At 33.1% G+C, this 27,148-nt stretch overlaps 1 protein-coding gene across 3 annotated transcripts in view; it reads left to right on the top strand.

The window, feature by feature from the left end:
* Window positions 1–4,781: 4,781 nt before the first annotated feature.
* The window catches only part of LOC123692641 (GATA-binding factor C-like), a 77,454-nt gene continuing 55,087 nt past the window's right edge, over window positions 4,782–27,148 (top strand). For all 3 annotated transcript variants that reach the window (XM_045637409.1, XM_045637408.1, XM_045637407.1), the window contains exons 1-2: window positions 4,782–5,122; window positions 12,431–12,806. In XM_045637409.1, the coding sequence (XP_045493365.1) occupies window positions 12,563–12,806 (244 nt within the window). In that variant the 5' untranslated portion in view covers window positions 4,782–5,122; window positions 12,431–12,562. The remainder of the gene's footprint in view (window positions 5,123–12,430; window positions 12,807–27,148) is intronic.

The following is a 27,148-nucleotide window of genomic DNA, read 5'->3' as shown; positions in this document are numbered from 1 at the left end:
TAAAGCTTCAGTAGATAGGGGTGCAATAATTTTGACAATGACTAGCAGCCTTACCCGGGCGAGGCGTAGGCGCGGGGCGCGGGTAGCGGGGGGCAATCTGCGCACTAAATCACGCTACGAATAAAATTTATGGCGCCGAGATAAAAACTCGCAGCTTTTCTCTTTTACGTTCCTTCCCCCGTCCGTCCCGCGCGCCTCCCCTCCCGCGGAAAATCCATAGGGATTTTTCCAAGTGTTCCAGCGACGGCGTGTGTGGGGTCGAAACGATTTTGTTTTATGCTTATTGCCGGCTTGCGATGTTTTGTTTTCTAAGTTGCAAGATAAGGGATTGCTGGCGAGATTGTGTTCTTAGTCGGACTAGACCGAGGAGGTTTTCTGGTCGCGTTCTCGCTCATGTTAACATCTTATGAGTTAAGGGAGCGTACCCTTTACTTAGAAGTAGTTCGTAGCTACATATATATAGTACAATAATATTAAGTTTTTAAGTTTATAGATTTTAAAAAGATGATCCTAGTAGGTAGCAATTTGATAGCAACGTTCAAACAAACTTAGAACATTCTTAGACATACTAAACAAAACATGTCTGGGGATTAATGTTTTTCATTTAATAATGTTTCTCGTTCTTCGTTTTTGCATGTTATCTATACATACTATAAAATTAAGCAAAAATATTGAAAAGGTAATATTTTTGAATTTGACCTTTGCATTAAGACTTATAACTGGATATGCAGCTGCAGGCTTAGCGTCCTAAGCCGTATTTCTAAAACTACGGATTTAGACCACAGCAAAAAGCATCACATTCACGTCATTCCGATTGTCTTACTTATCAGTACTCAATCAGTGTTTACATTATTACAACGGCCTGATCTCCGTCAAAATAATGTCCCTATTAGACAACAAAACGTTTTCAAAGGAACTACAACAAAAAATGACAAAAATATCTACGCCAAGCGCAGAGATTACTCGAGAGCAAGGCCATCTGTGGATATTGAGACTATCTCACACGAGACGAGAGTTTATCAGCCGATCTCGGTACGATTTTGTGAAGAAAAAGCGAAAGAAAAGGCTCCCATTTATAGCTGAAGAACCATAGAGTACAGCGCGCACGCCACAATCGCATTAGGTCGGCGGCTGTCGAACGCGATGATGATTTGAATTTCCATTGTTTATGGTGGCAGACATGTGTCAAAGTTCGATCGGAATTTAAATTCGGCTCCTTTGTTGTGTGTTTTTTTGTGGAGTTGTAAACACGGCGCAGTGATGTTCCAATTTGGTTTGGGAGGTTGTATCTATGACTTTCTTGTTACTTTGGTAATACTTTTGACGTCGATATTCCGGATGAATAATTACGAATCATCCTCGTAAGGCCCCCGTTTCTTACTACATACTTGTGTTTTTATTTCAAACAAGATTCGTGTTAAATCCAGTTAGATGTCAGATACATTTCCTGCAGTCGGAACTTCAAAGCGAGCTAGCATCTGGTAAATTACCAAACTCGAAGCATGAGCGAGGGCACGACACAAAGCAGCGACCATTTTGTTCCGACACTTTTCAAAATTGGAACGTGACGGTTGCAAGCGCTGTCGACCAGAGACAATGATATGAAAAGGAAAAATGTAAACGGCCCTACGTTAAGCATAAGCATCGCTCAGTGCTATTTTATATGTGCCTCGTCGCACGTAGGCAATTATGACGTGTTCTGATTTTATTGTCAAGCGCATGAGGGTCGAGAGTGGCGTGTGTTTGAATAGACTGTTTTGCTGTTTTGGTATTCAGAGATGTTAATTTAAAAGTGCGTTCTTGAACCCTTTCAGAGGCATTGTATCTTTGTGTGCTTTGTACAGAGATGGTTTATCAGCGTCGCGGGGTACATAAGTACTGTTTTTTCATTCAGTAATGCTTTTACATTTCAAAGGGGTTAAATGTTATTCAGACTGGCTGCCCGCTTAGAAAACGTGTGGGTGTTTGGGGGATTGGAAAATACCTATTTAGTTTTGTTTGAGTGAACACACTGAATTTGGTTTGCGCTAATGTTCTTTATGTAGATAATGTGGTTAACATCCGTAACATAGAGGAAATTTAAAGTGTACCTAGTTAGTCAATTTAAATCCCTATGATCTTATTAAAGTACTACTGGGCATATAAAGAAGAATATAGTTGATTATAACTGGATTAAGTCAATAGGTATTGTCGCGTATTGGTATAACTTTTCTTGTGTCTCGTGTTAATATGTATAAGTATAAAAATAGCGGTCCGCCCCGGCTTCGCCCGTGGTACATATTTACCTTTTCTCTACATAAGAACCATCCTCGTACTTCAAGGAATATAATAAAAAAAGAATTATCGAAATCGGTCCACCCGTTCTCGAGTTATGCGCTTACCAACACATTTTGCGATTCATTTTTATATATAAGAAGATTATGTAGGTACAATAAAAACGAGCAGTTTCTTATGAAACGTATAATTTGTGTAAAAATATTTAAAAAAAATCCAAGCAATAGCGCAGACTAGCGGAGATTCACTTGATGGTAGGTGATCCGTGATAGTCGCCGCCGCGGGCCGCTGCCATTCGCAGATGTAGAAAAATTGCGCTCGTATTGCCGGCTAAAACTTTCGATTGTAAATATTTTCTATAATTATCGGATCGCAAGCTTTGATGATCTATAATAAAATGAATCAAACATAAATATTATGTAGAGTACCTATCTAATTTTACTTTGGAACTGAGTCAATTTAGATAGGTACCAAAATAAAAAAATTATCTACATTTAACAAGATAAATTCCTTAGGTATATATCTACCTATAGAGGCAACTTATTGAATAACACATGAGCTCGATAGGTTTTATAGGCAGAGTTAAAAAAGTAGAGCTTTGATAAAATAACCTCTGCAAAGTGCTAGTCGAGTCAAGTAAATTTATTGGTGTATTTTATATTAATTTAAAACAATACTTAAAAATAATTTAATAGAAGACGCAATACTCGTACTGACTCGTATTTTTACTATAAATATCTAATCATTTTCATTCATTTTGTCAATTAGGTAATAATAATTATTGTATGCTATGTAGTTATAGTAAAAACATGAATGTTCCTTAATTCTGATCTTAATATCTTTGTATGTACCATGTTTTTATGCAATAAATGATTTATTTATTTATTTATTTATAATATACCTACATAGGTATTATGACAGTATTTTACCTATCCTTACACATCCTACACTTATTGTAAATTAACTTTTGAATTTTTTACTTTGAACAAATTCTATAGGTACCTATCTATGTTGCGTCATTTTCTTAAATACCTATTAGTCCAAGATCCCAGAGCCGTAAGACACAACTTATTTTCTAAAGCATATAAGTTTAGGTTCACAGTAGTCGCTAGTGTACTTTTTAATATCTGAATGTATGTGGAGCTCACGGCTCTGGGATCTTACTCTATATTAATTTTAGATATCTCTATAGAGTAGGTAAATAGCTAGATAAAACTACTTACCTTATTAAAATTATCAAAATCAACATAAATTAAGTTTGGTATTATAGCTACGTAACTAATATGTATATATATGTATTTAAGGTCAGATAATTCACCCTTTTTTTTAATGAAATAAAGATTTTAACTAGGTACATAAATATACCTAGGTAGGTAGATATTTTTCCCGACACGAAATTAAAATTCTGGGATAGATAAACATGAGATTTATTCAAATTGGTAGCATAGGTATTAAAATTATATTTTATTATCTAGGTAGGTATATTTAAGTTTTAAATTACATGCTTTTATACTTTAGGTACGTAACTACCTAATTCTAAAGAACGTTTATAGAAAAACATACCTATTAAATTAAAACCCCACTTACAAAAATAACATCAAATACCCTTTATTTTTAAAACAAATAAAATATCTCTACATAACATACCTATCTAATAAATTAATTGTTAAATAATATAGGATATCTACTTTTAAATTTCGGTATTTTTGCAATAATAGCCTATCTTATCTATAGGTACGAAATAAAATTATACTTAAATTTATTCAATAACATAAAAAAAGCATATTAAAATATTTCTATTGAAATATAATTATAGATAGAACCATTAGGTAAATCTACAATAAAAATTTTATACCTAATATGACTTAGGTACCTATTTAAAGCTTATCCAATAATTATCTGTATAGACAATTATTGGATTATAACTTTCTTATTTTAACCCGTTAAGTAGGTATTTACTAGATACATATTATGTACCTAGAGTTGAGATACATAAAATATATTGTAGAGCTAATAAATAGATATATATTTGTGTAATGCAATACAATTTCAATTAATATAACGTTCTATATGATTTAATACATTTCGATTGAAGTTTATTTATTTATATTATGACGTAAGTATAATGAAATGAAATGAAATTTATTTGTATAGAACAACAAGTTAAAAACAACATGAAAGTTCTATAAAAGTAAAGCCAGGTGAAGTGTAAACATTTGAAAACATACATTCGTACAACATTAATTACACAATTATAACATTAGTGAATTATGGGCGATCAATCTCAACAAATTGCAATTGTAGAGTCAAATAATATGTGAAATGCAAAAAACGCCATCGCACTCCCGCCATCCATCAAAGCGCGAAAGCGACTGACGCTGCGCACACAGCGACAATCTCCCGCCCAAAAAGAGAAAAAGAAAATTTAAAAGTGTACACTCCCATCGGCCCGCCTTCGCCGGCCGCCTGTGAGCCGCAGCCAATCCTGAGCGGCTGCGCTCAAGCGTCGCTCGCCGCCGCCGACTCGCTCCGAGCGACTCCGACTCGCGCTCACAACAAAAAATCATACGACTGGTTTAGTGTCGGGTTGCGTCCCATCGATGCCGCTTCGCGTATCGCGCTCACTCGAATAACGGCACGCCTGCGCAATATGGACTAAATATCATCCAAAACATCGTTCACATCTCATTCCTAAATTAATTTACACTAGTGACCTGTGATATTGTATGAAAATGAACCTGCGGACGGAATGGAGCGCATTTCAGTGTTGTTTATCAGGCCAGCGTTATTTGTGATTAGTGATAGTGATCGACAATTAAGTGATACCCAGCTGATAGGGACATTTTAGGTATGTATTATAGTATTTATAGAATTCAATACAAACGGTATTTAGATTAGATTATACTATCTAGAGCTGGTAGAGATTGACAAGAAAAATAAAATCTCTACCCACTTAATAAATTGATACAAAGTTTATTAAAAGTGGTCAAAGTAGAGCAGTAAAAATTTTGTAATTTATATTAAATGATAATCAATAATATGTAAATGAATATTACAATAAAAGTAGAGTCGAAACAAGCAATAAATCTAAGGTAGAGCTACATACATTTATTGCTCTATTAGACATATTTTCTTATATGAATACTAAATACTACTAAATACAACACCATACCGGGTAAAGTAATAAAAAAATATTTTAATTATATAAATATCATAAAAAAAACATCATTATTATTAATGAAAATGATCATAAAATGATTTTACATTGCAAATTGTGGTAAATATCTCTATCCGACGGCACTTTAACGGTAGCATGTAAACAAACAGAATATTCATATTAATGTTACTCACATAAAAGCTAATTTATTTTCTATATAAATAAATTATTGAAATTATTTGATATCTTAATAGTCAGTTTAATTCCGTACATAATACCTACATATAAAGTTACCTATAGATAGGTACATGTGACTACTCATACCTATCATTTTGAATATTTCACATTGAATTTTAAAATGCTTAAATTTATTTTTAAAATTTAAATAGATTAATTAAATACATCATAGATAACCACCCAGTGTGTTTAACACTATGGGTGTTGTTTATAATATTTATCAAAAAAATTATTAAAAATTAAAATTTATATGTTTTTACTTTTTATCAACCTACAAGGTAGCTAGAGCAAGCTAAATATAAAATAACGATCATTAATTATTGGAAATAATAAAAACAAAAAAGGTACTTACAATGTAAATATATTACCTATCAGATAATTAATAATCTTAAAGTACTTATAGGAAAAATAAAATAATGAATTCATACCTAGACCTATAAATGCATAAATTGTCCAGTAAAAATTATAATTTATTGGAAATGAATATGTTTACGTAATTAAACAAAAATGATAATTTTATTGATTTGTTTTTTATTGTTTTTTTATTTTGTAGAACTTATAAAAATAAACAGGAATTACAGCTTCAGGTTCAGGCAATCATTTAAAATGTATCTAATCATAGCTAGATCAAATATATTCACACAGTATTTTAATTTACTAGGTAGGTAGGTAGGTATATGTGAGAAAAACTAAAATTTATTATACAATGACATTTACAATGTAGGTAGGTAATACATTAGCTGATGATTTTTTAACATTAATGTGCTAAATCTAATGAATAGAATATTAATAGATAGATTTATTTCTTGTTATATATTTTAATGAAAATAAGACAGATTTTATCGTTAGTAGATAATAATATTTAAATGAATTAAGATAAACATCTTGAGCTGAAGTTAAATAATATTTTTATGAATTCTAATGTTGTCAACACGTTATTGCTTATTTTCATAATTTATATGAATTGCATAAGCATCGCTAACATTTTTGGTATCTTTTCTTTATCTGAATAACTATTGATACATAGTAACAACGCAGTAGGTTTAAAAAACTTGCAATGCAAAAAATATAATGTGTAGGATTTAATGTAATGTAATGTAGGTAATAACAGTCTGAATTTCATTTGTAACACAGCACCCAAATAATATATTTTTTTACTTATGGTAATAGGTTTTTTAAGATATCATTGAGATGTTTTATAACAACATACCTATCAATATAATAATATGAAACACATGTAACAACAAAGATTATTGAACCTAAAAAAGCGTGTATGTAATGCATCGTTCGTGTACAGAGCAGGTTTGTAAACAAAAACTTATGTATTCCGACTATAATACGAATAAATACGAAAGCACAAATCAATGTCAATGTCGGATCACTGTTTTCGCTCTGAAGCCCTGCGTTTTCGGACGTTACGATTGGCCGCCATGACAGTTCGCGTTCGAAATTTGAATGCGGCCGATGCGCAAACGACGATTAGCATTCGATAAGATTACACATGTGTGCGTTACGTGTGTTGAGATTTCCGCTGGAGATACTTATGTAGTGGATATCCTGTAGGCTATTCTCAAATAATAGACTCATACATAAATATCTCCTCCATCGAACGTTACAATTTAAGAGGTAGGTATGTTGATAAAGCCATGAAAGGTGTAGGCAAAAAGCGCATACCTCGGTACATAGTTAACGGTGAAGTTACAATAAAAATACATTTAATTAGGTACCCTTTCTGCATTGTAACCTTGCCTTGGCTAGAACGTTTTACGAGTTCGCGCCTGCAGCAAATTATGATATTTATAGGTAACCTATTGCTATCTAAATGTTATAATGCTTCTGGCTGTTAAATGAGTTGAGCTAAACTGCGAAATATACACCTAAAATCATTTAATACTAAGCGATCAAATGTCGTACGAATCTATAAAAATAAGAAGGTATGATTATAATGGAGCCATGACAATAACATTTTATTTTCATATTATAAATTACAAAGGGATTCATTATCATATTTAATTTTATTCTTGTACCTACCTACGAAAATAACATAGGAAAGTATGCATCTATACCCATGCAAAAATAAAATAATATTATAAATCTTTAAATGTCAATAAAAATTAGGTTTTTGTCAACGTTGTATGTATTAATAATAAAATTTATAGGGTAATAATTTGGTTCATTTAAATAACGACTATTGACCGCCCGCGGTTGTACATGTACTAATTAATTGTTTATTAGTGTTATGACAGCACACAGCTTCCGATCTTCAAAGAAAACCTACCTATAAGAAACAAAAACGACATGATTTTTAACATAATTTGTTTTTTAGGAGAGTTTGAAGGAAGAATCTTGGGAAGAATAGTGACTTATTCTAGCCATACTAAAAATAGGTTATCCTTTTAAGTAAATAACTGATCCTTAAGACTAAAGGGGTTATTATACGAGTCAGTAGTTACATATTTTTTAAAAACATACCTTCAGTTTTTATAAATATGTGTTTGAAATAAAAAACCTATAATCTACTAGTGGTCCGCCCCGGCTTCGCCCGTGGTACCTACATGTTTACGTTTTTTTTCATAAAAACTATCCTATCTCTCAAGTTGGATCGAACTGCACATGGTGTGCGAATTTTATTATAATCGGTTAAGTAGTTTAGGAGTCCATTGAAGACAAACATTGTGACACGAGATTTATATAGAGTTGTATAAAACACTTATAAATATTTATATACCTTACCAAATAATTGCATTTTTTAAATTAGGTAATTGTAATTACATTCCAATTTGTAAAAATATTACGGTAACTACTTAACTCCAAAATTTATTACAATCTTGAATCTTACACAAATAAGATGCAATATTTACGTATTAGTGTTTTTGTGGTCTCATGGTCCATTTTGGTCGATTTAAGATTGTGGTAATCTTTATAGCTCTGTCAAACTGTTGTACACATGGGCCTAACAGGTCCAATCAATTTATTTAATTGGACACTCGATAATAAGCGGGCCCTTTGATAATGCTCCTATTAATTACTATTTGTTTGAACACTTTTTGACTGATGAACAGAAATATTTTTAAGAGTGAAGAGTTAATTTTTGAAAACGGTAGCAAAGGTATGATGGAACGGATGTTTTTATTATTTTTAATATTTTAAATTAATGCATTAGAATTTAGAATAATTCTAGTATTATCGAAGACTTTTTATATAATCTATATTTTCTGATAAGTAATTAGTTTATGTTATTTAAAGATATGTATTAGGTAAAGAAAATCCTCATTTATCCTTTCGCTTTTCTTTAAAATGTAGATAGAGCAGAGCGCAAATGTTACATTTTTTTTTTAATTTTTCGTTTATTTCTAATTGATTAAATGCACAAAAAATGATTTGCTTCAACAGTTAATAAATACAATATGAAAATAAATAAAGATGTGGCAATGTGATATGAAACCTTATCAGAGATATGGAGTTATGTTCTGTGATTTATAGCATAAATGTTCTTGATAGTGTTCAATTTGAGATTACGCTTATCTATCGTGTTTGTTAATTTTTTTTGGAACTTTATAGTTGAGTAATTTTTGTTGGCTAAAGTATTTTTAATTGTAGGTATATATTATGAGAAGTAATTTAATGAACCTACATATAGGTAGGTAGGTATCTACTGTTGCATTTTGACTGAGTTTTCAATCTAAGTATAATTTTATTTATTTTCTTTAAAGAAGTTTAATTTAGTGTTTTTGAAGAAAAGTAGAGTAGCTTAAAGTTTTAATTTATTTATAAAACACGGATATGTCGTAAAATAGGTAATCCAATATACTTACAAAATTAAAAAATTGAGGAAAATTTTTATTTTAGCCGTATTAAGTTTAAATTACCGAATATTTTATAGATTTATATACATATTCTAGTGAATTTAACACCCCCAAATCCGTGTCATAAATATTTATTCGTCTGGTTTTCACAGTACCTAATCAAAGATTTTTATTGTAGGTATATATCTGCAATTTTCTTGTTCATTAGTTATTTTATATTCTTGACATTTAAACAGAGCAATAATATGTTCGGGCGGTATTTTAAGATTTCTGAATACATTTTTGGCTGCAAAATGTAGGTTATATTTAGAATAAACCGGTAACGGTAAGATTAGCTATTAGCTAGAAAACTGAAACTGATTGTTATCAGAGCTCTTTCTATCCTTGTTTAATATCTATATACTATCTATACTAATATTATAAAGAGGAAAGGTTTGTATATAGATATGTATGGTTTTCGCGCATAAACAACTGAACCGATTATAATGAAATTTAGCACACATATAGAGGGTATCTGAGATTAACACATAGGATAGGTTTTATCCCCGAAATCCCACGGGAACAGGAACAATGCGGGTTTTCCTTTGAAAACGCGGGCGAAGACGCGGGCGAAAAGCTAGTTAATAATAAATAAATTAGCTATTTACACTTTCAGTTAGTGAATTAATGAAATAACACGTTCCCAACGTCTTATCATTTGTTATCGATATTATGAGGAAATCACACAAAATGGACGCAAATTGCGATAAATATGTGATTTCTTTTATTTTATCTTTAATCCTTTTTTCAGTCGATGGTCAGATAGCGGCTTTAGCGGTTGTGATAGAAAGAAGGGCTTAGTATCATCGGTTATGCCTGTATTAGTGGAGATTTCATCTTATCAGCGTAATTGGTAAGAGTTGGAATTATTATTGGCCTTGTGTTGAGATGCCGTTGCTTTGTGATTGATAGAATAGGTTGTAATATAAAAGTAATATAAGGGTTGCATAATAATTATATAATGGGTACTTAGTGTACACATATAAGTAGGTAGGGTTTTGGTTAGATTTTTAAATGTTTCTTAGTATGAATCTTCTTATTCTTTAAATACATAATATCTAATTCAAGCTGAAGCTGTAGAAAAACGTGCTATTACTTTAATTATGAACTTCTATAAGAGACATTTACAATAGGTATTTAAGCATTTTTTAAAACCTAGGACGTTATACCTTGTACCTTACTCCTATTTTTTGTTCTTAACAAGCTAATGCGTTGTTGAAGCCAAAATATTATTTATTTAGATGTTTTTTTTATAATTACATTTTTTAATAATGAAGTGCATTGACAATTACTAGCATTAAAAGAAAATCCTACTTCTGCCTGTGCTCTATATGTTTTATAACCTAAACGCCCACGTTTTTTTAATCTATAATAAGAATTATAGATAAAAAATAATGCATATCAATATTTAGAGGGGAGAAACTACTAAAAACTAAACCTACTGTAAACTAAATCAGCGCGTGATCACAGATTATACTATCTTATTGACACAAGTTAGTCAAATCCAGAGTTATCAATGATGCCGCTGTATTGACATTTGACATGCATTACGCATTTTGATTTAAAAAGTAAACCCTTGATAAGATTTTGTCTATGGTGTTTTTAATTTTGGAACATTTTTTGGATGTAGGTAAATTGTCTATGGCATTTTTTTCTTTTATAATTTAAACGTGCTGAGATCCATATATGTAATATAAACATGTGAGTGACTGATATATTTTGGCTTTTTTGTGGAGTTTCTCTCTACCATTTACATGTTACTCTACCTATGTTTGATTTGACTCTACTACTACGTTCATATTATGTTATTATTTGTATACAGTACCTACCTACCTATACCGATATAACAAGAGTATATTTTTACCAGATAATATTTAAAGAAATCACTCGTGTAGCGGAATTTCTTAGTGCTTTAATATGAATTATAATAACCATAATATTATAATCCAATTCTCAAATATCTCTGCTAATAATCAGACATGGGTATATAATTTTTATTCGATGTATTGAAAGTAAAATTGTAATGTATCACACCCAATAGTAATTAAGACATTGATAATGGTGAAACGATTTTATCTATGAGAACTGACATAATCTTATCATAATACAAATTAATTATTAATACGTAAGTGCTTATACGAGCATTAGTAATCACTGCATTAATACATTACATATTTATTGCTTATATTTTACGCACAATTGATATTGTGGGACAAAATGTGCCAAGCAGATTATTTCTTCAATTCAAGATAGAAAAAAGTACCTATATTTTACGTATTTATAGTGCAAGTTGTGTTACGATTTGGTAAGACTATTAATATTTACTTCTTAGATTTTTAAACAGCTACTGTTTTATATAGGTACGTATATTATTGTATATATCACCATAATAAATCATCAAATGAAGCAAATTCTTGGAGCATGTAAGTCAGTCCGATACATGCATAAATAAATAATTTATTCCCGACGCGTCCAAGACACCTCCATACTACAAGTTTCTTATATAGATTTAGACAAACTTGGCGTTTTCTATACATTCATGTCTTACACAAAATGTGAATGTCCACTTTGTTTATTAAATTCCTCTGAAAGATTTCGACATGCGGGTCGGTAGCGGCTTTAGTAATATTGCCGTCATCTAGATGCAGTATAGATAGGTATCTTCAGTTGGCTTAGCGGTAATAAAAATCACGACTCAGTTGGCTAACAACGCTTAATGCCCGGTAACTTATCGCTCGTATCGAGTGTTATTTGCGGTATATCAGTTAATCAAATTGGAAGCGCGTCGATATCGCGGACGTCTTTCGATAGCGCACCGGTTTATCTTAATTGATTGTCTCTTTTTGACATAATACCGATTTATTTAATCGTTTCATTTGCTTTGATGTGCGAATTACCGCTGCCCTTATTGTTTCAGATACGTGCGGCATGAGGCGGATCGATCCGGGACGGTTAACAATCAGCCGTTCGGGATAGAACGTTATATCGTATAGACTGAATTGAGATGATAGGAGTGCGGACTCATAGTGCGTGTGTATAAAAGCGATGCATGGTTTGTGAGATCGGATCAGCGGTCATGGACATGAGCGGTGAGGGTGGCGGAGCGGGGGCGGGCGCGTTGCAGCAGCGGTGGTACGACAGCCGCGTGAACGGCAGCCCGGCGGCCGGCGACGTCTCCGACACCAATGGGGACGGCTTCTTCCACTCGCCGCTTGAGGGCGGCCACCACAGCCGCGCCCGCTACTACCATCAGCAAATGCATGCCCCATATTCTACTGCTGTTGGATCTCATGGTGAGTTAAACATTTTTACTATATAACTTTTCTTGTTCTTAATCTTTTCTAATAGATAGATACCTACACTATATTATGTGTATTAGATGCTATCCTTGACCTTTATCATTAGACGTTAGAGACAAGTCTTTTCAGTCGTTATATTGTAGCCAAGGAAGTTATGCGAAGTTTGGCATTTAAAGTCGAAATGACTGTTATGTGTGTGTAATTTATAAGTATTAATTAAATTTACGAATGCTAAATATTTCGAAGATTCGCAATCGTAAATCACGACAATTTAAATTAAGTACGGAAAAGTTAGCAGAACCGAGAGCCGTGATAATTAAATATGTTAAGCGGGTAGTAATTCCGTGAGACTGTCAGTATTTAAAGCAAAACGCGGACGGTAGGCAGCCCCGAATCTTATCGCGCATCAGACGATATCTCTCCAAAACTCCACAATTAATTCAACAGAGCCGGGCCAGTCAAAATCGCCATTCTGTAAGGTGACAGCTTAGGTAAACACGATCTAAAATGGGCCTCGGACCGTAAAAGAAAAAAATCATTCCATACTTTTTGTTTTTGCTTTTTAAGGTTTAAATTTTATGGTCGCTATAAAGATTTTCGTGGGGACAGGTGGCTCTGTTTTATAATTTAACTACTCGTGGAAACGCACACAAAATTTAATATTGAAGCTCGTCCTTAAAGGCTAGATTGGCGTGCGGCGGACGTTTTTTAATTTATTAAGCGGTGCGTCGGTAGTGATGTGACACTCAAGAAACTGTGTCAGTTCTCGGAATCGGAACTGGGAATCGATTTCGTCGCGTTCACAGCAGTTATGTACTGTAGTTTATGTGTGTCCCATCCCTGTACGATTTTAGCCTGTTTGTAAACGAACTCTCATATCGTGTTATGTTCTCAGTCACGATGCGGCTTCTTGATGCTTTGATTATATCTAAATCTGGTAAATTCATTTGTCGACACACGGCAGTGGACGGCCAGATTAGCCACTAAAATTACTTAAAACATTGATTGTCATTTTATTTTATCATCGTACAATCAATGTTTGAAGCAATGAAATAAGGTGATTTGCTCAAAAATTATATTTGTTTATTTTATGTTACACAAGTTTGTTGTATGTTAATTTATCTTGTTCTTTATTATAATAACGTGCTTAAAAGTTAAATGAAAATAACGTTTGAGTAAATAAATGTTACTTAGGAATTTTCTTTGTACTCAAAAATGTTTAAAGAAGAAAAAAATGTATTGCATTTGAAATAACAAGGAGCAAAATATGTCTTTGCGTCTATAATAAGGTCATAGACCATACCTCACGTTTTTATCAGCGCACATGTCTTAGGAGAACGCAGAAGATATTTTTAGAGACTGTAACTCAAAAATTACATTAAATGTATAGTTTTCATCAACAATTTTACGAGGCAACCGCGCACTTGACCCCGACTGTCGCATAATTGTACTTATTTATTTTCATAAACTAAATGACATTTATTTTCATACAACATTTACCAACCCGCCAAACGACTACATCTTTACAGCAAAATTGCGGTTATGTTTTTTTATTTATTACCATTTAGAGCTTTTTACGTGGTAAAGATAGAAGAAAGATAATGTCGAATTTTTACTTGACAGATGGATTATCTTTACCTACAATTATTTCAAGTGATACCTACTACTTACTTAATTTAATATTTTATTTCGTTGGTTATTTTTAATGGTTTTATTTGCGTTTTGGGTGCAACTTGGGAGTAAGGCGCTTAAGTATAGTTAGGTATTTACCTACGTCAATAGTGCGAAATAAAAGCTCCAGGGGTAGTAGTATGTAGGTATGTACCTATAAATACGATAGAATTTAATTCGTGGAAAGAAGGCAACAACGATTTGTCTTACACAATGTACAGGTTGTTTCATTCATCAAGTCCCTTAACTCAAACAGGCCATTAAATAGCTAAAAGTGTATAAAACATAATCCTCAACCGACAACTAGAGTGTTTTTCGTTTTTTAAGGCTCTCGAGGTAGTAATGCAGTGTAATGTGATACCCGCCCGGCGATTTGACGCACCCGCTATAATTTATTTGATGCTGACACGATTGATGATATGGACGAAATTATTTATTTTATAACACCTCTGTTTCATTACCATATATCGAATTTTTGAAGTACGAAAAGCAATTTGTGCTTCAACCGCTTATTTCAGAAGATATGGTATGCGACGAGATTATGTTTCGATAAGGTCCCCAATAGATCACTATCTAATTGATTTTACACATGTTCTAGCCAATTTAAATAGAGTTATGACGCTTGGCAACCAATGTTGACATTTGCATGATTTTAAACTTTCTACGATGACCAATTTGTAGCGTGTTTTAAATTGCTAATGTATTAAAATGTAACTGTACCTATAATAGAGGATATATAGCCATCGTGGAATGTAGTACTAGGCTTAATGTCGGAGATACAGATACGTATGTGATGTACAAAACAATGAATTTGGTAGGCAATGCTTAGACCAGACACGGGCGTATTGTCATGTCGACGTTAGTGTGAAATGTGTAGGGCTTATAGGGTTTGAGTTTACGCGGTTCTGGGTTGTTAGTATAAATCTTACGGGTTTTTGTACCTATTTATGAAATAAAAGTTACAATTTATTAATAAAATTAACAATTAACAATTAAGTAATTTGTAATAAAATTTACAATTTAGTACAAACTATATATTACATATCGTCGTATATTGGTCCTAAAATACTTTATAATTTATAATCAATCATAAATGTACCTACCAATGAACCAAATTTTTATATGAATGAAGGTACCTAGGTACCTACACTTCTTAAAAATAATAGGTTCCTACCTAAGTTAGTTCGTGTAGTTACGAATAAAATCCAAAGAGCAAATATTTATATTATACAATTCATATTCTTTGATTGTGAACAGTGTAAGAATGAAGATGTGAAGCTTAAAAACAAGAAAGTATTAGGAATTAAAGCTGCATAAAATAGGCACAGAAATTCCGTCCCGTTAACTAAGCAATAAAATTAAAAAATATAAAGAAACGTAGATATCGTGTGTCCGGGAAAGTTAAATAAAACAAACATTGAAATTAATCTGTATCGGCGAATGATCGTCCATTTCACACATTTTGAAACAATAACGTCAAAGGTATTTGAGCTTTATAATTATGGCATAAAGACTGTAAGTCCCATGTAGCTATATAATATATATTAAATATCTATGTTAAAATTATGTTAACAACGTAATTTTATTATAAAGTCCCAAATGGCATAGCGACAAAGAAATGTAATATAAAGTTGCATTAGTGCATTATCCTAAAACGATGTCTTTAGATTTTATGTTACACAAACAGTAGAATAGTTAGTTATTTAGGTACAATAATAGAGTAGGCTAGAGTAGGTATGCTACAGAATTTTATGAACCATTTTTTATTTGTCATCAAATAATGAATTAATGACATGTTCACATTTAATTTACTTACTTTTTCGTCTCTATTAAAGCATTTTCCAATTACGCTTGCAAAATCTGCACTTAAAGTTGGGATGTAACAACTTCCCTATATGTAGGTACCTACCTAGGGAGGATATGTTGATAGGTAGGAACTTAAACGACTAGCTTTTCCATTCATGAAATATCAACTTTACCGTTTTTAATTTCCCGTCTCTTCATGTCATTCCTGGGTCAATTAGCACTGAAGCCATCACACTTTTATTTGTGTCTGGCTTTAAAGTGTTTGAAGTTTCAATTTTAATTAATATTCACCTTCGTTTTCTGCCAAAATCGTTAGTCACTTGGCATTTTTGGAGTCGCAAACATTTGTTGTTTTAACAAAGAAATGCCAGTTATGTTTAAGTGGCGTTTCTCGAATTTAAATGTATTATTTTGAGTGCCGTACGCCTGTTTTACAATCAAGTAGAAATCAAGAAGCGGAACTGTTCTAAAGTTTATTATTGCGCGTTGTAATAGTTGTTTAATGTACATGGCTTTGCAATTTAGAAAATGTTATTGTTATTAGAAGAAAGGTAGGTCGGTTAGTTTGCACTGAAAAATATACATATAAAGTTTATTCTTAAAACGATCCTAACATTGATTTAAGTGCTCATTAAGTTCTATTCAAATGAAAAGAAAACTCATGCAAGATTTTCCGATGCATCCAGACAATACAACTGCAACAGCCAATCGTCAAAACCGCCAACAATGTAACGATATATAAAAACGTATTCTAACGCAATACGAATTGTGCGTAGCGTTGCGTGCGTAAAAAACGTTGCGTTCAGATTGGCGCAATTAGTGCCGCGGGGCGGGGCCAGCGCGCGCGCAACGACATGTCCTCCTCACGCACACTACCGCAGCCGACGCTAAATAATGATGCCATGAAACTTTAATTATTTCCCCCGAACCAGACGCATTCCAAGCGAAACCTATGGGAACACTCGATCGCTATTCTAATCCCCATATCGACTTTATCTATTCGTAAACGCTACAAGTTTTTGCGGAGATAACGCGCGAATTAAATTCGCGTTATGATTTACAAAACATGGTGGCTAATTGTTTCGTAGATAACTTAACGCTAATTGAAATAGAAAGTCTGTGGTGTTATCGTGTTAAAATGTTGATTTTATCAAATTACATTAACTACGTTCTTGAATCAACTTTTTTTAGTGCATAATGACATATTTTATTGTCGGACGTTGAATTGTTTTGTTTCTTCCTTATTACTCTGTAATTTATTTTTTACTTTATTCTTTCAACAATGAAAATGAATTATAAAAAACACTTTGTTGCTTGATAAATTAAAACAAATCAATATTTGTTTGTAAAAGTTTTACTTATGAATAAGTTACCCAAACAGAAACAAACTGCCCTAACATTTTATTTTTAGCTCTTGTTATAAATTTAAAAACATTTTGAAATTTGAACTATTTTGTGCACAATAGGTTATTGAACGAAATATGAGGCTATACAAATATATAAGTAAATTAAAAGCGATATGTTCAGGAGCCGTGGGCGGCGGACTGGAAGCTTACTGCTAAACTTTCCAGACGATATTCTGTTCAGTTCACAAACCGAATGTATGGCGTATGTTTACTTTATAGAACGATTTTTTTGGAATGATAATACAGTTTTAGTCATTTTTTTTGAGAAATAAAGTTATTCCAAACTTTTGAAAAGCTTATAATTTTTGGTAGAGCATCATATACTGGATTTTTTATTGATACTTATTTTTATTTCTTTTTTGACGCTGTGTAGATATTTTTTGTTCAAGAATCGTAAGCCTTGTTAGTTTTTTAAGAAGTAAGAACGTAAAGGATACATATTCGAAAAGGGTTGGGACGTCATCTGAAGTTGCATCGCATTTAATCAGTCAAAAGTTTTGTACTAAGCTGTCGATTTAATTTATCCCTCATCAATATTCATAGCTTACATTTGTTATATACAAAACCGCTTCGAGCAAACGCAAACAAATGGAATTCACGTATGAAAAACATCAGTATATTCGATGTAACATCGAATGATAAATATTAAAGACCAAAATGAGGAATGAAATAATTTTTTGCACATAACCGTCTCAGATTAGACCGCGAGTTAGCATTTTAAAGGCTTTAATAAAAAACGGAAAGTCGCAGAAGCTTCACGATTAATTAAGTCAGTCCGTTATTCATCAGAGCGGGCGTTTATTGGCCGTCACAATTCATTTAACAGGCATTTGCTTGTTCAATATGACGCAATTGTAAATATATATTCGATAAAAATTAAGAAAGATAGTCTAGTAACAATTTTAATAGTAAACCCAGATAGAGAATTTTTGCTACACTTTGGAAAATTTACAAATAATTTTTTATCATAAAATTTTAATATGCCTATTAGCTTGCAAATGGTGAATCATATCGTACTATGTTGCTTGTGAGCTTACGATTTACTAGGAAAATATGGTTTTTATCTATTATATTGAAGATAAATATAAATAACAACATTAAAATAGAAAAATCATTATCATTCTAATCGCGAATCTGATAATTATTTGTGTTTTATTTGTATAATTCTATTTTTTTATTACCTATTCAAATTTTATGTTTATGTACCTATAGGTAGAGGTACTTACGATTTAAATTTTCGTTGGATTTTGGTATTTTAATAAAATATGGCCTATATTTCTCAATTAAATAAATATATATTTAATGAGATATATAAGCTGTAATTTATTCAAGCTAAAGGAACATTAAAAATGAACTATTAATTTTAGATTATTCTGAAGTGCAATAAATTCGTTTAAAGGTTAAAATTTAAAGAAAAATAAAACTTCTTAAGATTATCATTATACCTACATAGATAATTTTTTGCACATCCTTGACTAATACTGAAAATACTGTCATATTGATAACTAGCTTCCGCCCGCGACTCCGTCCGCGCGGATGTCGGTCTTCGCGTGGATGGTTTATTTCTCCATTTTGAGTAACTCTGAGTTCTGACAATGACATCTTATAAATTCTATTGGACCCAAATACGGCTAGGCCTATAATAATAGGTACGCAGCGTGTGTTCGCGGTTCTACAGAACAACGTGTATGGATAAAACTGAAAAATTAAGATTAATTTTTTCTACGTATTTTTCCAGGATAAAAAGTATCCTATTTTACGCCCAGGATAATAAGGTATAATTATACCAAGTTTCATCGAAATCGAACCGTTAGTTTTCACGTGATGCCTTCACATACAGACAGACAGACAGACAGACAGACAGACAGACAAAATTTTTTTTAATCACATATTTGGGTTTGGTATCGATCCAGTAACACCCCCTGCTATTTATTTTTTCAATATTTTCAATGTACAGAATTGACCCTTCTACAGATTTATTATATGTATAGATAATAAGTAGGCACTTGTGTTACCTAATCTTAGTATCTGTTTGATAAAGATTTTGTTTTCCGTCGGAGTTTTGGCGCAGATATATTTTGCTTTACACCTTCACACTCATTTCAATGTCGATCAATATCTAAATAGATAAGTACATGGCTTCTATCAATGAATTTATATCTACCCTAGCTTTCAACACGCGGCTTCGCCCGCGTTTCCAAAGAAATACCCGCATAGTTCCCAGTCTCGTGAGATTTCCGGGATAAAACCAAACCTATGAGTTAATCCAAGTTATCTTCTATACATGTGATAATTTTCATTATACTTAATATGTTTTGTAGTATTTGCGTAAAAGAGTAATGAACACACACACATCCTCACAAACTTTTGCATTTATAATATTAGTAGGATTAGGAGTAGGATTTTTAGTACCTAGGTAAATAATAGATACATTATACAGTTATAAAACAGAACACAAGGCCAAAATATTGAACTGTCATGGCTCGCATGTCCCATCAATGTAAACTACACTAGTTTTTAATAGAAAAATCGATTAGTTGCAAACAAATAGCTGGAATAGAAAACTGTGTTCACTTTAATTGGGCCCGCTGTTGAAAGTTTCCGATCGATATTGCTTCTAAGCACGGTACTAACCTAAATACGTTAGTTTTGTAGTTTGGTTTGTTTGTGAAAAACAGTGTTTGTTGTGGTTTGCCATGAAAGTCGGTCATAGTATAATGTACGAAAAGAAAGCAGCCCCGTGTGTCCCCTTTATATTCTGAACCGTGAAGCTTTTCATATCTTATCTAGGTAGGTTCCTTTACGTCCTAGAAGATCTTTGCTTCAATAACAAATTAAATTGAAAAAAAAAAATGGATTTAAAAAACATCTGTTCTACGAAAAACAACCATTTCAATGAATGAATATGAATGGCAAACTAAAATGAATAATCTATGCTTTACTCGTTTGATTGTCTTTTTTATTGTAAGCGGAACTTCCTGTTTATCTATGTAATCAGATTTTTCATGCTTATATTGGAATATTCGATATAAACAGACCGTGTAAGAATCGATCAAGAGAGCCACAAAAACTTTAATCAATATTAGCTCTCCGACCCCTCTTATTAAAAGGTAATTAACAAAGTTGCTTACGTCATGACAATATGCTTAATACACAACTCGCGAGTGAGTTTTTCTAATCCGTAATTATTGGGGTAAAAACGGACCCCAGCGCTCGGTTCGTTGAACAATCACCGGTCACTAAGACCTAAATGTATGCAAGCTTGTATATCTTTCGCGTGATTAACTTTGATTGATTGCATCCAAATAATGACGACTCACATTTGAATCACTAAGACTGTAATAATCAGAGACAAAACATATGCACTGTAAATAAGAAGAAGAGAGATAGCAATCGCATAAATTCCAGATGAGTTTTAGCAAATGCGACACGATGCAATCCGATGGTAAAAGTTGGTGTTGCCGACTTTATAGAACGCGAAAGAAAAAATATAGCACAATTTTATTATGCCAAAGGATCCGGTTCGGTGAGTGAGCGGTAACCTTTAAGTTTATAGCCGTAAGGTTCACGTTTTGTGTTACGTAATAAAGCGACGGGAACAACGCTGTCGGGGATTCGTTATCGATAACACTTTTAAATAAACAATATCGGGAATTAAGGATTTAATTAATAACATGAGAAGGTTTTATAAGATTGATAGTTGTGTTTACATTGTTATTTATCGGGTCCCTTCGTCCAATTTGGAGGCTGTTGCGGGTCCCGCTTGTTTCCGGTCGATTGCCGCGCTGAAGGTGATTCGCCGAGAGCTTGATGGATGAAGGTAGAGAAGGCATGCGGCCGACCCGACTCAATTCGTGTATTCATTTACCAAATTAATTCTACATCTCCTCGAGTCACCGTAGACACATATTGCGATGAATTAAGAGTCGAATTTCGATTGACTAAAAAGCTTCAGGCTCGGATATGTTTGTAAATGACTTAGTGTGGATGAGTCGGTGGTTATGTCACGATTTGTCATTGCCATGCGGTTTGGGATGAACTTTAAGCAGAAGCAATGATAAAAATGTCATGTTAATGAACTGAACGACTGAACTGAACTAACTGAGCAACTAGGTATCTAGTTGCGAATGAATAGAATTTTATTCGTACTGACTAGGTACATCTCAAGAGGAAAAACGTAACGTCAAAATTCTTTAAATATAATTACGATGTGAGCTTAATGCACTGAAAATATTTAAATTCTAAATAAAACATATAAGTGCTGGCGAACAATGCTCGGCATTTTAAGCATTCAGCGAGTGTACTGTGTCTCGCACCTTGCAGAAATCGCTCAGGCAAGAATCAAGATTAATGTTTTCATTACGCCATAATTTCTAGTTTAAAACATTTAGGGCAGAGGGCGTTAGCGTCGCACGAGTCGGTTCCGCCTGGAAGGCTATTTTCGCAGCACATTACTGAGGATGAATGATTTCCTGGCGAGCCATGATTTATATTCCGTTGTTACGTAGCTACCAGCTAGACTCTACGTAAACTCATTACCGACCGCTTGTAAAGAATGGAGGTGTCCATTCGTAGCTTTGTATAGAAACTATCGCATTTGTCTTTCTTTGTTAAGTTCGCCACGCGATCGCACTTCCACCGTGTATCGATTTACGTAAGCTCTATTGAGGGAATGATTAAAACGTTCGTTCGTGATATTTTATATTTGCAAATGGGATTTTCTTATGATTAAGCGTTATAATCAATTATATTCTCTTATCATGCATACGCAACCACAATGGTTGCGCGTAATAGCAATCAGGATACACTTTTAAATCCGCTTAAAATATTAAAAAGATAATAAAGGTAAGTAATTAAGGAACTAATTATATTCATTCACAATTAATAATTGTATTATTCCACTGAGGTAGGTATTGTTTAAATGTTCTCCATATTCCATGCTTACAAAACCAAGATAAACACGATGTATGTACAAGCACAGATAATATAATACTGTTACAAGGATCGATTGTTATTCCAGTGTTTGTTATAGATAATTTTTAGTGGTGATAATCTGTGGTTTGCGAACGCGTGCCCTCTCAATCACTATCATCAAGACCCTTGCTACGGGTGCATTTACTCTTACTGCTTGTCTCGAGTTTGTTTTCTAAATAACAGATAGGTAATTTTAGTATGAAATTACTTTAAAAATCCGAAAGTTTGCCTCTTTAACGCCGTTTAGGTTTATTTATATTTTATATAGGTACACATTAGCCAATTTTATGTCCTTTTGTTTCGTGTGAATTTTAATAAAAAAAATTATCCATACGTCTAGTGACGTCATTTGCATAATTCAATAATCCTCATTTAGTACGTATTGTGATATTGGAAATGATCTCTAAATAGCGCCAACAATGGCTGTAACATTGATTAATTTGCTGAGTAAGATATAATGTAACTCGATTTATCTATATCAATTACGTTTATGGAATTGTATTTAATTGTACCGCCGCAATCGCTTTTAAACGTAATTAATATAGATGACAAATTTTCTAGAAATGTAGTATTGACTGATTATAACACGCAAAATGTAACAATATGCAGCCTTTAAAACCTTGTACCTAATAAATACATTTTACATTTACGTAAAAATCGTATGACTGTTTTAAATTTATTTTAAATCAGATGGCGTAAGTAAACTGTGTTCTCGTTGATGTTTCTAAACACGTAATAAATATATATGGTAATTACTAATTACTGTAATAAGATAAGATATATTATAAGTTAATTTTAATACATGAAATCGTTAATTTGCATAACCAGTAAGGCGGTAACTATGATAGCTGTACGGAATTCGAGCAACAGTTAGTGCATTTTAATTTAGCCCGTTCACTGGTCTATTTATGAAATTGTAGCATATTGTCATTCAGCCGGGTACGTTGGTCGCGTATTTTTCTCGATACCGTAATGCGCAAGTCACGAGCGGTTATGTAATCGGGCTGCTGACCGGCGCCGTCATTATAGGCATTATTATAGGAACACCGGCCCTCTCGCCCGGCCATTGTCAAGATTGTGGGGTCAGAGAGACCCCGCGAACGTTAACCGACTACGTAATTTCGCTATTCCTATAACCTTATAAATCGTAGCTTGTAAAACAATTACTTGCTCGTTGAAAAGCCAAGATCACGTTTAATGATAGAAATCGTGATCGAGCTACGGTTATTAATTATGGAAATGATTATGACGACTCATATTCCACTCATGTCGTGCCTAATATTATATACTCCGATATTGTTATCATTGAAATCATATGGCAAGTGCCAAGGCTATGTTTTGTGACGAACGACGTTTGTTCTAAGGTCCCTCTTTGACGTGCGAATGCTACCTAGTAGCTGGAATAATAAATGTGCGTTGCAAAGATCAGGGTTTAGTCATGTTTTGTCTTCATTAGTTCCTGCGCTGCATAGACTGCATATTTTCAATCCGCATACCTGTTCTAATTTTAAACTTGTAACAAATGTAATGCTGTATAATTTAAATTAAAATAGAATTGTATCAGTGTTAAGCTACCAGCTCATCAAACCGTGGTCTGTCGTAGCAAGTGTAGTGGAAATTTTCTAGAGGCTGCGCGCACGCCGCCGGCATAGCAAGGAGCGGTGTGTTTGATGTGAATCATTAGCAGGGCTGTCACCTAATGACACGCTTGTATTTAGAGCATGGCTGATTATTTAGTTTTTAGCTACTAAGGTTTATGGCCCTTGATATTGTCTGAAATGAGGTAATGAAAGAAATGTTTTAACGTTTCATTTTCGATTAAAAGTTTTCCTGTTATTATGAATAGTTGACGTAAAATATACGTTCTTTTATATACGCTGGTTAATAAAAACGGTTACGGTACGGTATAAAAATGGTTTTGTAACATACAAGATTGCTAGGCTTGCTTATTTTTAAACGACCTGTCTGTCAAGAAACTCCATATTAAGAAAATTAAAAAGGTAGTTCTTTTGCAGCTGGCAGCCCTAATCACAAATGTACCGTGACATATCCGACTGCTCTGTGCTCGATAGATTTTTACGGATCTATTAACATGGTTGCCATCGCCGAACATTTTATTTGTAACATTAGCTGACTAACCGATTCTTTTCGTGGTTAAACACCGTTGTCTTTGAACTGACCACATTATAGTCGGATCATTAATGCGGAATGTAAATCCGAGCTCTATGAGTACACGGATTAAATTATAATTTAAATATAGCAATGATAAAAAATATGGAATATATTATCTATATACTAGGACAGAAATATATGCTTTGCCATACCTACAGGATACAAAAAGGACACGCTTAGAAACATAAACTCATAATAAAGTCCCAATAGTCCACTTAAACAATATTAATTTAACCTGTCGAATACCAGCTAAAACAAAATGCCGGCTACTTCCTTCCTTACTCGGAAACGAAAGAAAGCCATCGACAACGCATCGAACAATGAAAAATTTATTAAAATGCAATAACAATAAAATTCGTGTCCGGACATTAGTGATGTTAAGTTATTCTCCAAACGCCACTTAATGAGAAGTGATGGGTTCGTAAGAAAATAAAAATACAATGTCCCACCCCGGGTTTGGAACCGTCAGGCATTCATATGCAGGGCGCAAGTCTTGAAATTACATGCCTTGTATGCAAAGAAATACCACGGTGCAGCCGAATGTGTTGTCAAATTATCTAGCTTCGTGGTTAGTTTTTGGATTAGCGTAATAATTATATCTAATGCTTTATTGCATAATAACTCAATCTCATATCAATTAGCGTAATTTAAGGTTGTACATAATTCAAGTATCACACAGTGACATTAATAAAACATAATGATATTTAATGCGAATCGTAGAAATAAGTTGGAATTCAAAGTTTACAAGGAGGTTTTCTGTGTACCATAAATAACCATGCAGGTCTATTTAATAAGGTCATATTGTAAGCAAACGCGACATCGAATCGTATGGAACCTGTTTCTCGCCAATACAAAACAATCGCCACGCGGCCGCTGTTAGACCGTTCACAATTCATATTTATTAAGCACTGGTTATAGTTTTTATGGGAAGTTTATAAACGTTCTGATATGAGGCCATAAATCTCGGCGAGACACCCACGACGAGTTCGCTCTAATCCGAGATGGCTTAACGGCTGCTGTTTCGATAATTATATTGACGTGCTGGTTTGGTTACTCGAAGGATGTAAATCTACTACTTTTATTGTCATTACTCTATAAAAATAAAGATACGGTGAGCTAATGAAATTTATAGTAGGTATGTTTATACGTAGGTACGCTACTTACCTTTAATCTTTGAAGATTGTAACAGCTTGAACTTATAAAAATTTGAATCGCTATTTTGGCAACACTGAGCTTTTAAGTGTCATGCAATTTTTACCGCAGACAAAGTTTTATGTTTATTTTATGCTCAGCATTATTTTATTCTTTTATGACACTTTTACATCGATTCGTGCAGGTATATATTTTGTATGTATGAACTAGGTATGAACAGTGTCACCAAATCGATTATTACTAATTGTCCAAAGAATTCCAAATCACACCAGTCCGTTTAGCTCGTTGTTATTCCTCGTGTAGCCTCTCACGGTACAGTAGCTCGATAATAAGAAATGTAATATAAAAGTATTATAATCCAATCAGAGTGACGTGAGGTGACCGCCCGGGCTCACGATTTACCATTCGGGACGCGGATGGCTGGTCGTAAAACATTTTTTGGACGAACACTTATAAGAATTAGAAGGACATTGTATTGAATCGGCGCATAATGATTACGTAAATGTAAATGATAGCATCATGTGTGGCATGATGAATGCGGTGCTGCGTACTCTAGTAGGTAGTGGAAAATGCATTTCAAATGTTTTAGGTTACTTTATGCATTAGCAAATTATATTGTGTTGCTACCTAGATACAATCGAAAAAATAATGTGTTTCAATATAAAAATTGTGTCTATTTATACATATCGTTATGGTAGTATAAAAATTAGTATGATTATGTAAAACAGAATTTGACCATGAAATAGAACATTTAAATTAATCAAATTAAATACCTAGGGGGGACTTGTTTGTCAAAATCTGAAAACAATATCATTATGTTATCTTTAACATCGTCACCTTGGAGCCGACACATTATGTATACTTGATATTTACAAGATTATCAACATATTATGTGGGAATATTTTGTAATAAATTGAACACATTTATCAAAAAAAAAATCATCACCAATGTCTCAAATTGCATATTCCCACGCTGTAAACGTCTCATTTAAATAAATTATTCATATATATCGATTCGGAAACTGCTTTTATGAGTCGTCAATTTTGTACCTACTCCAAATATGGGCGGTCGGTTGGTTTGCATGCGAAACTAGCTGCAACTCGAATGGCATAATAAAAACGATTACATAACAATTTAGATGTATCGTATGCAATA

The sequence above is a fragment of the Colias croceus genome, chromosome 6, assembly GCF_905220415.1.
Source record: "Colias croceus chromosome 6, ilColCroc2.1".
In the NCBI taxonomy this organism is placed as follows: Eukaryota; Metazoa; Arthropoda; class Insecta; order Lepidoptera; family Pieridae; genus Colias; species Colias croceus.
The sequence above is the reverse complement of the archived record's forward strand: the minus strand, read 5'-3'. Positions and strand labels throughout refer to the sequence as shown.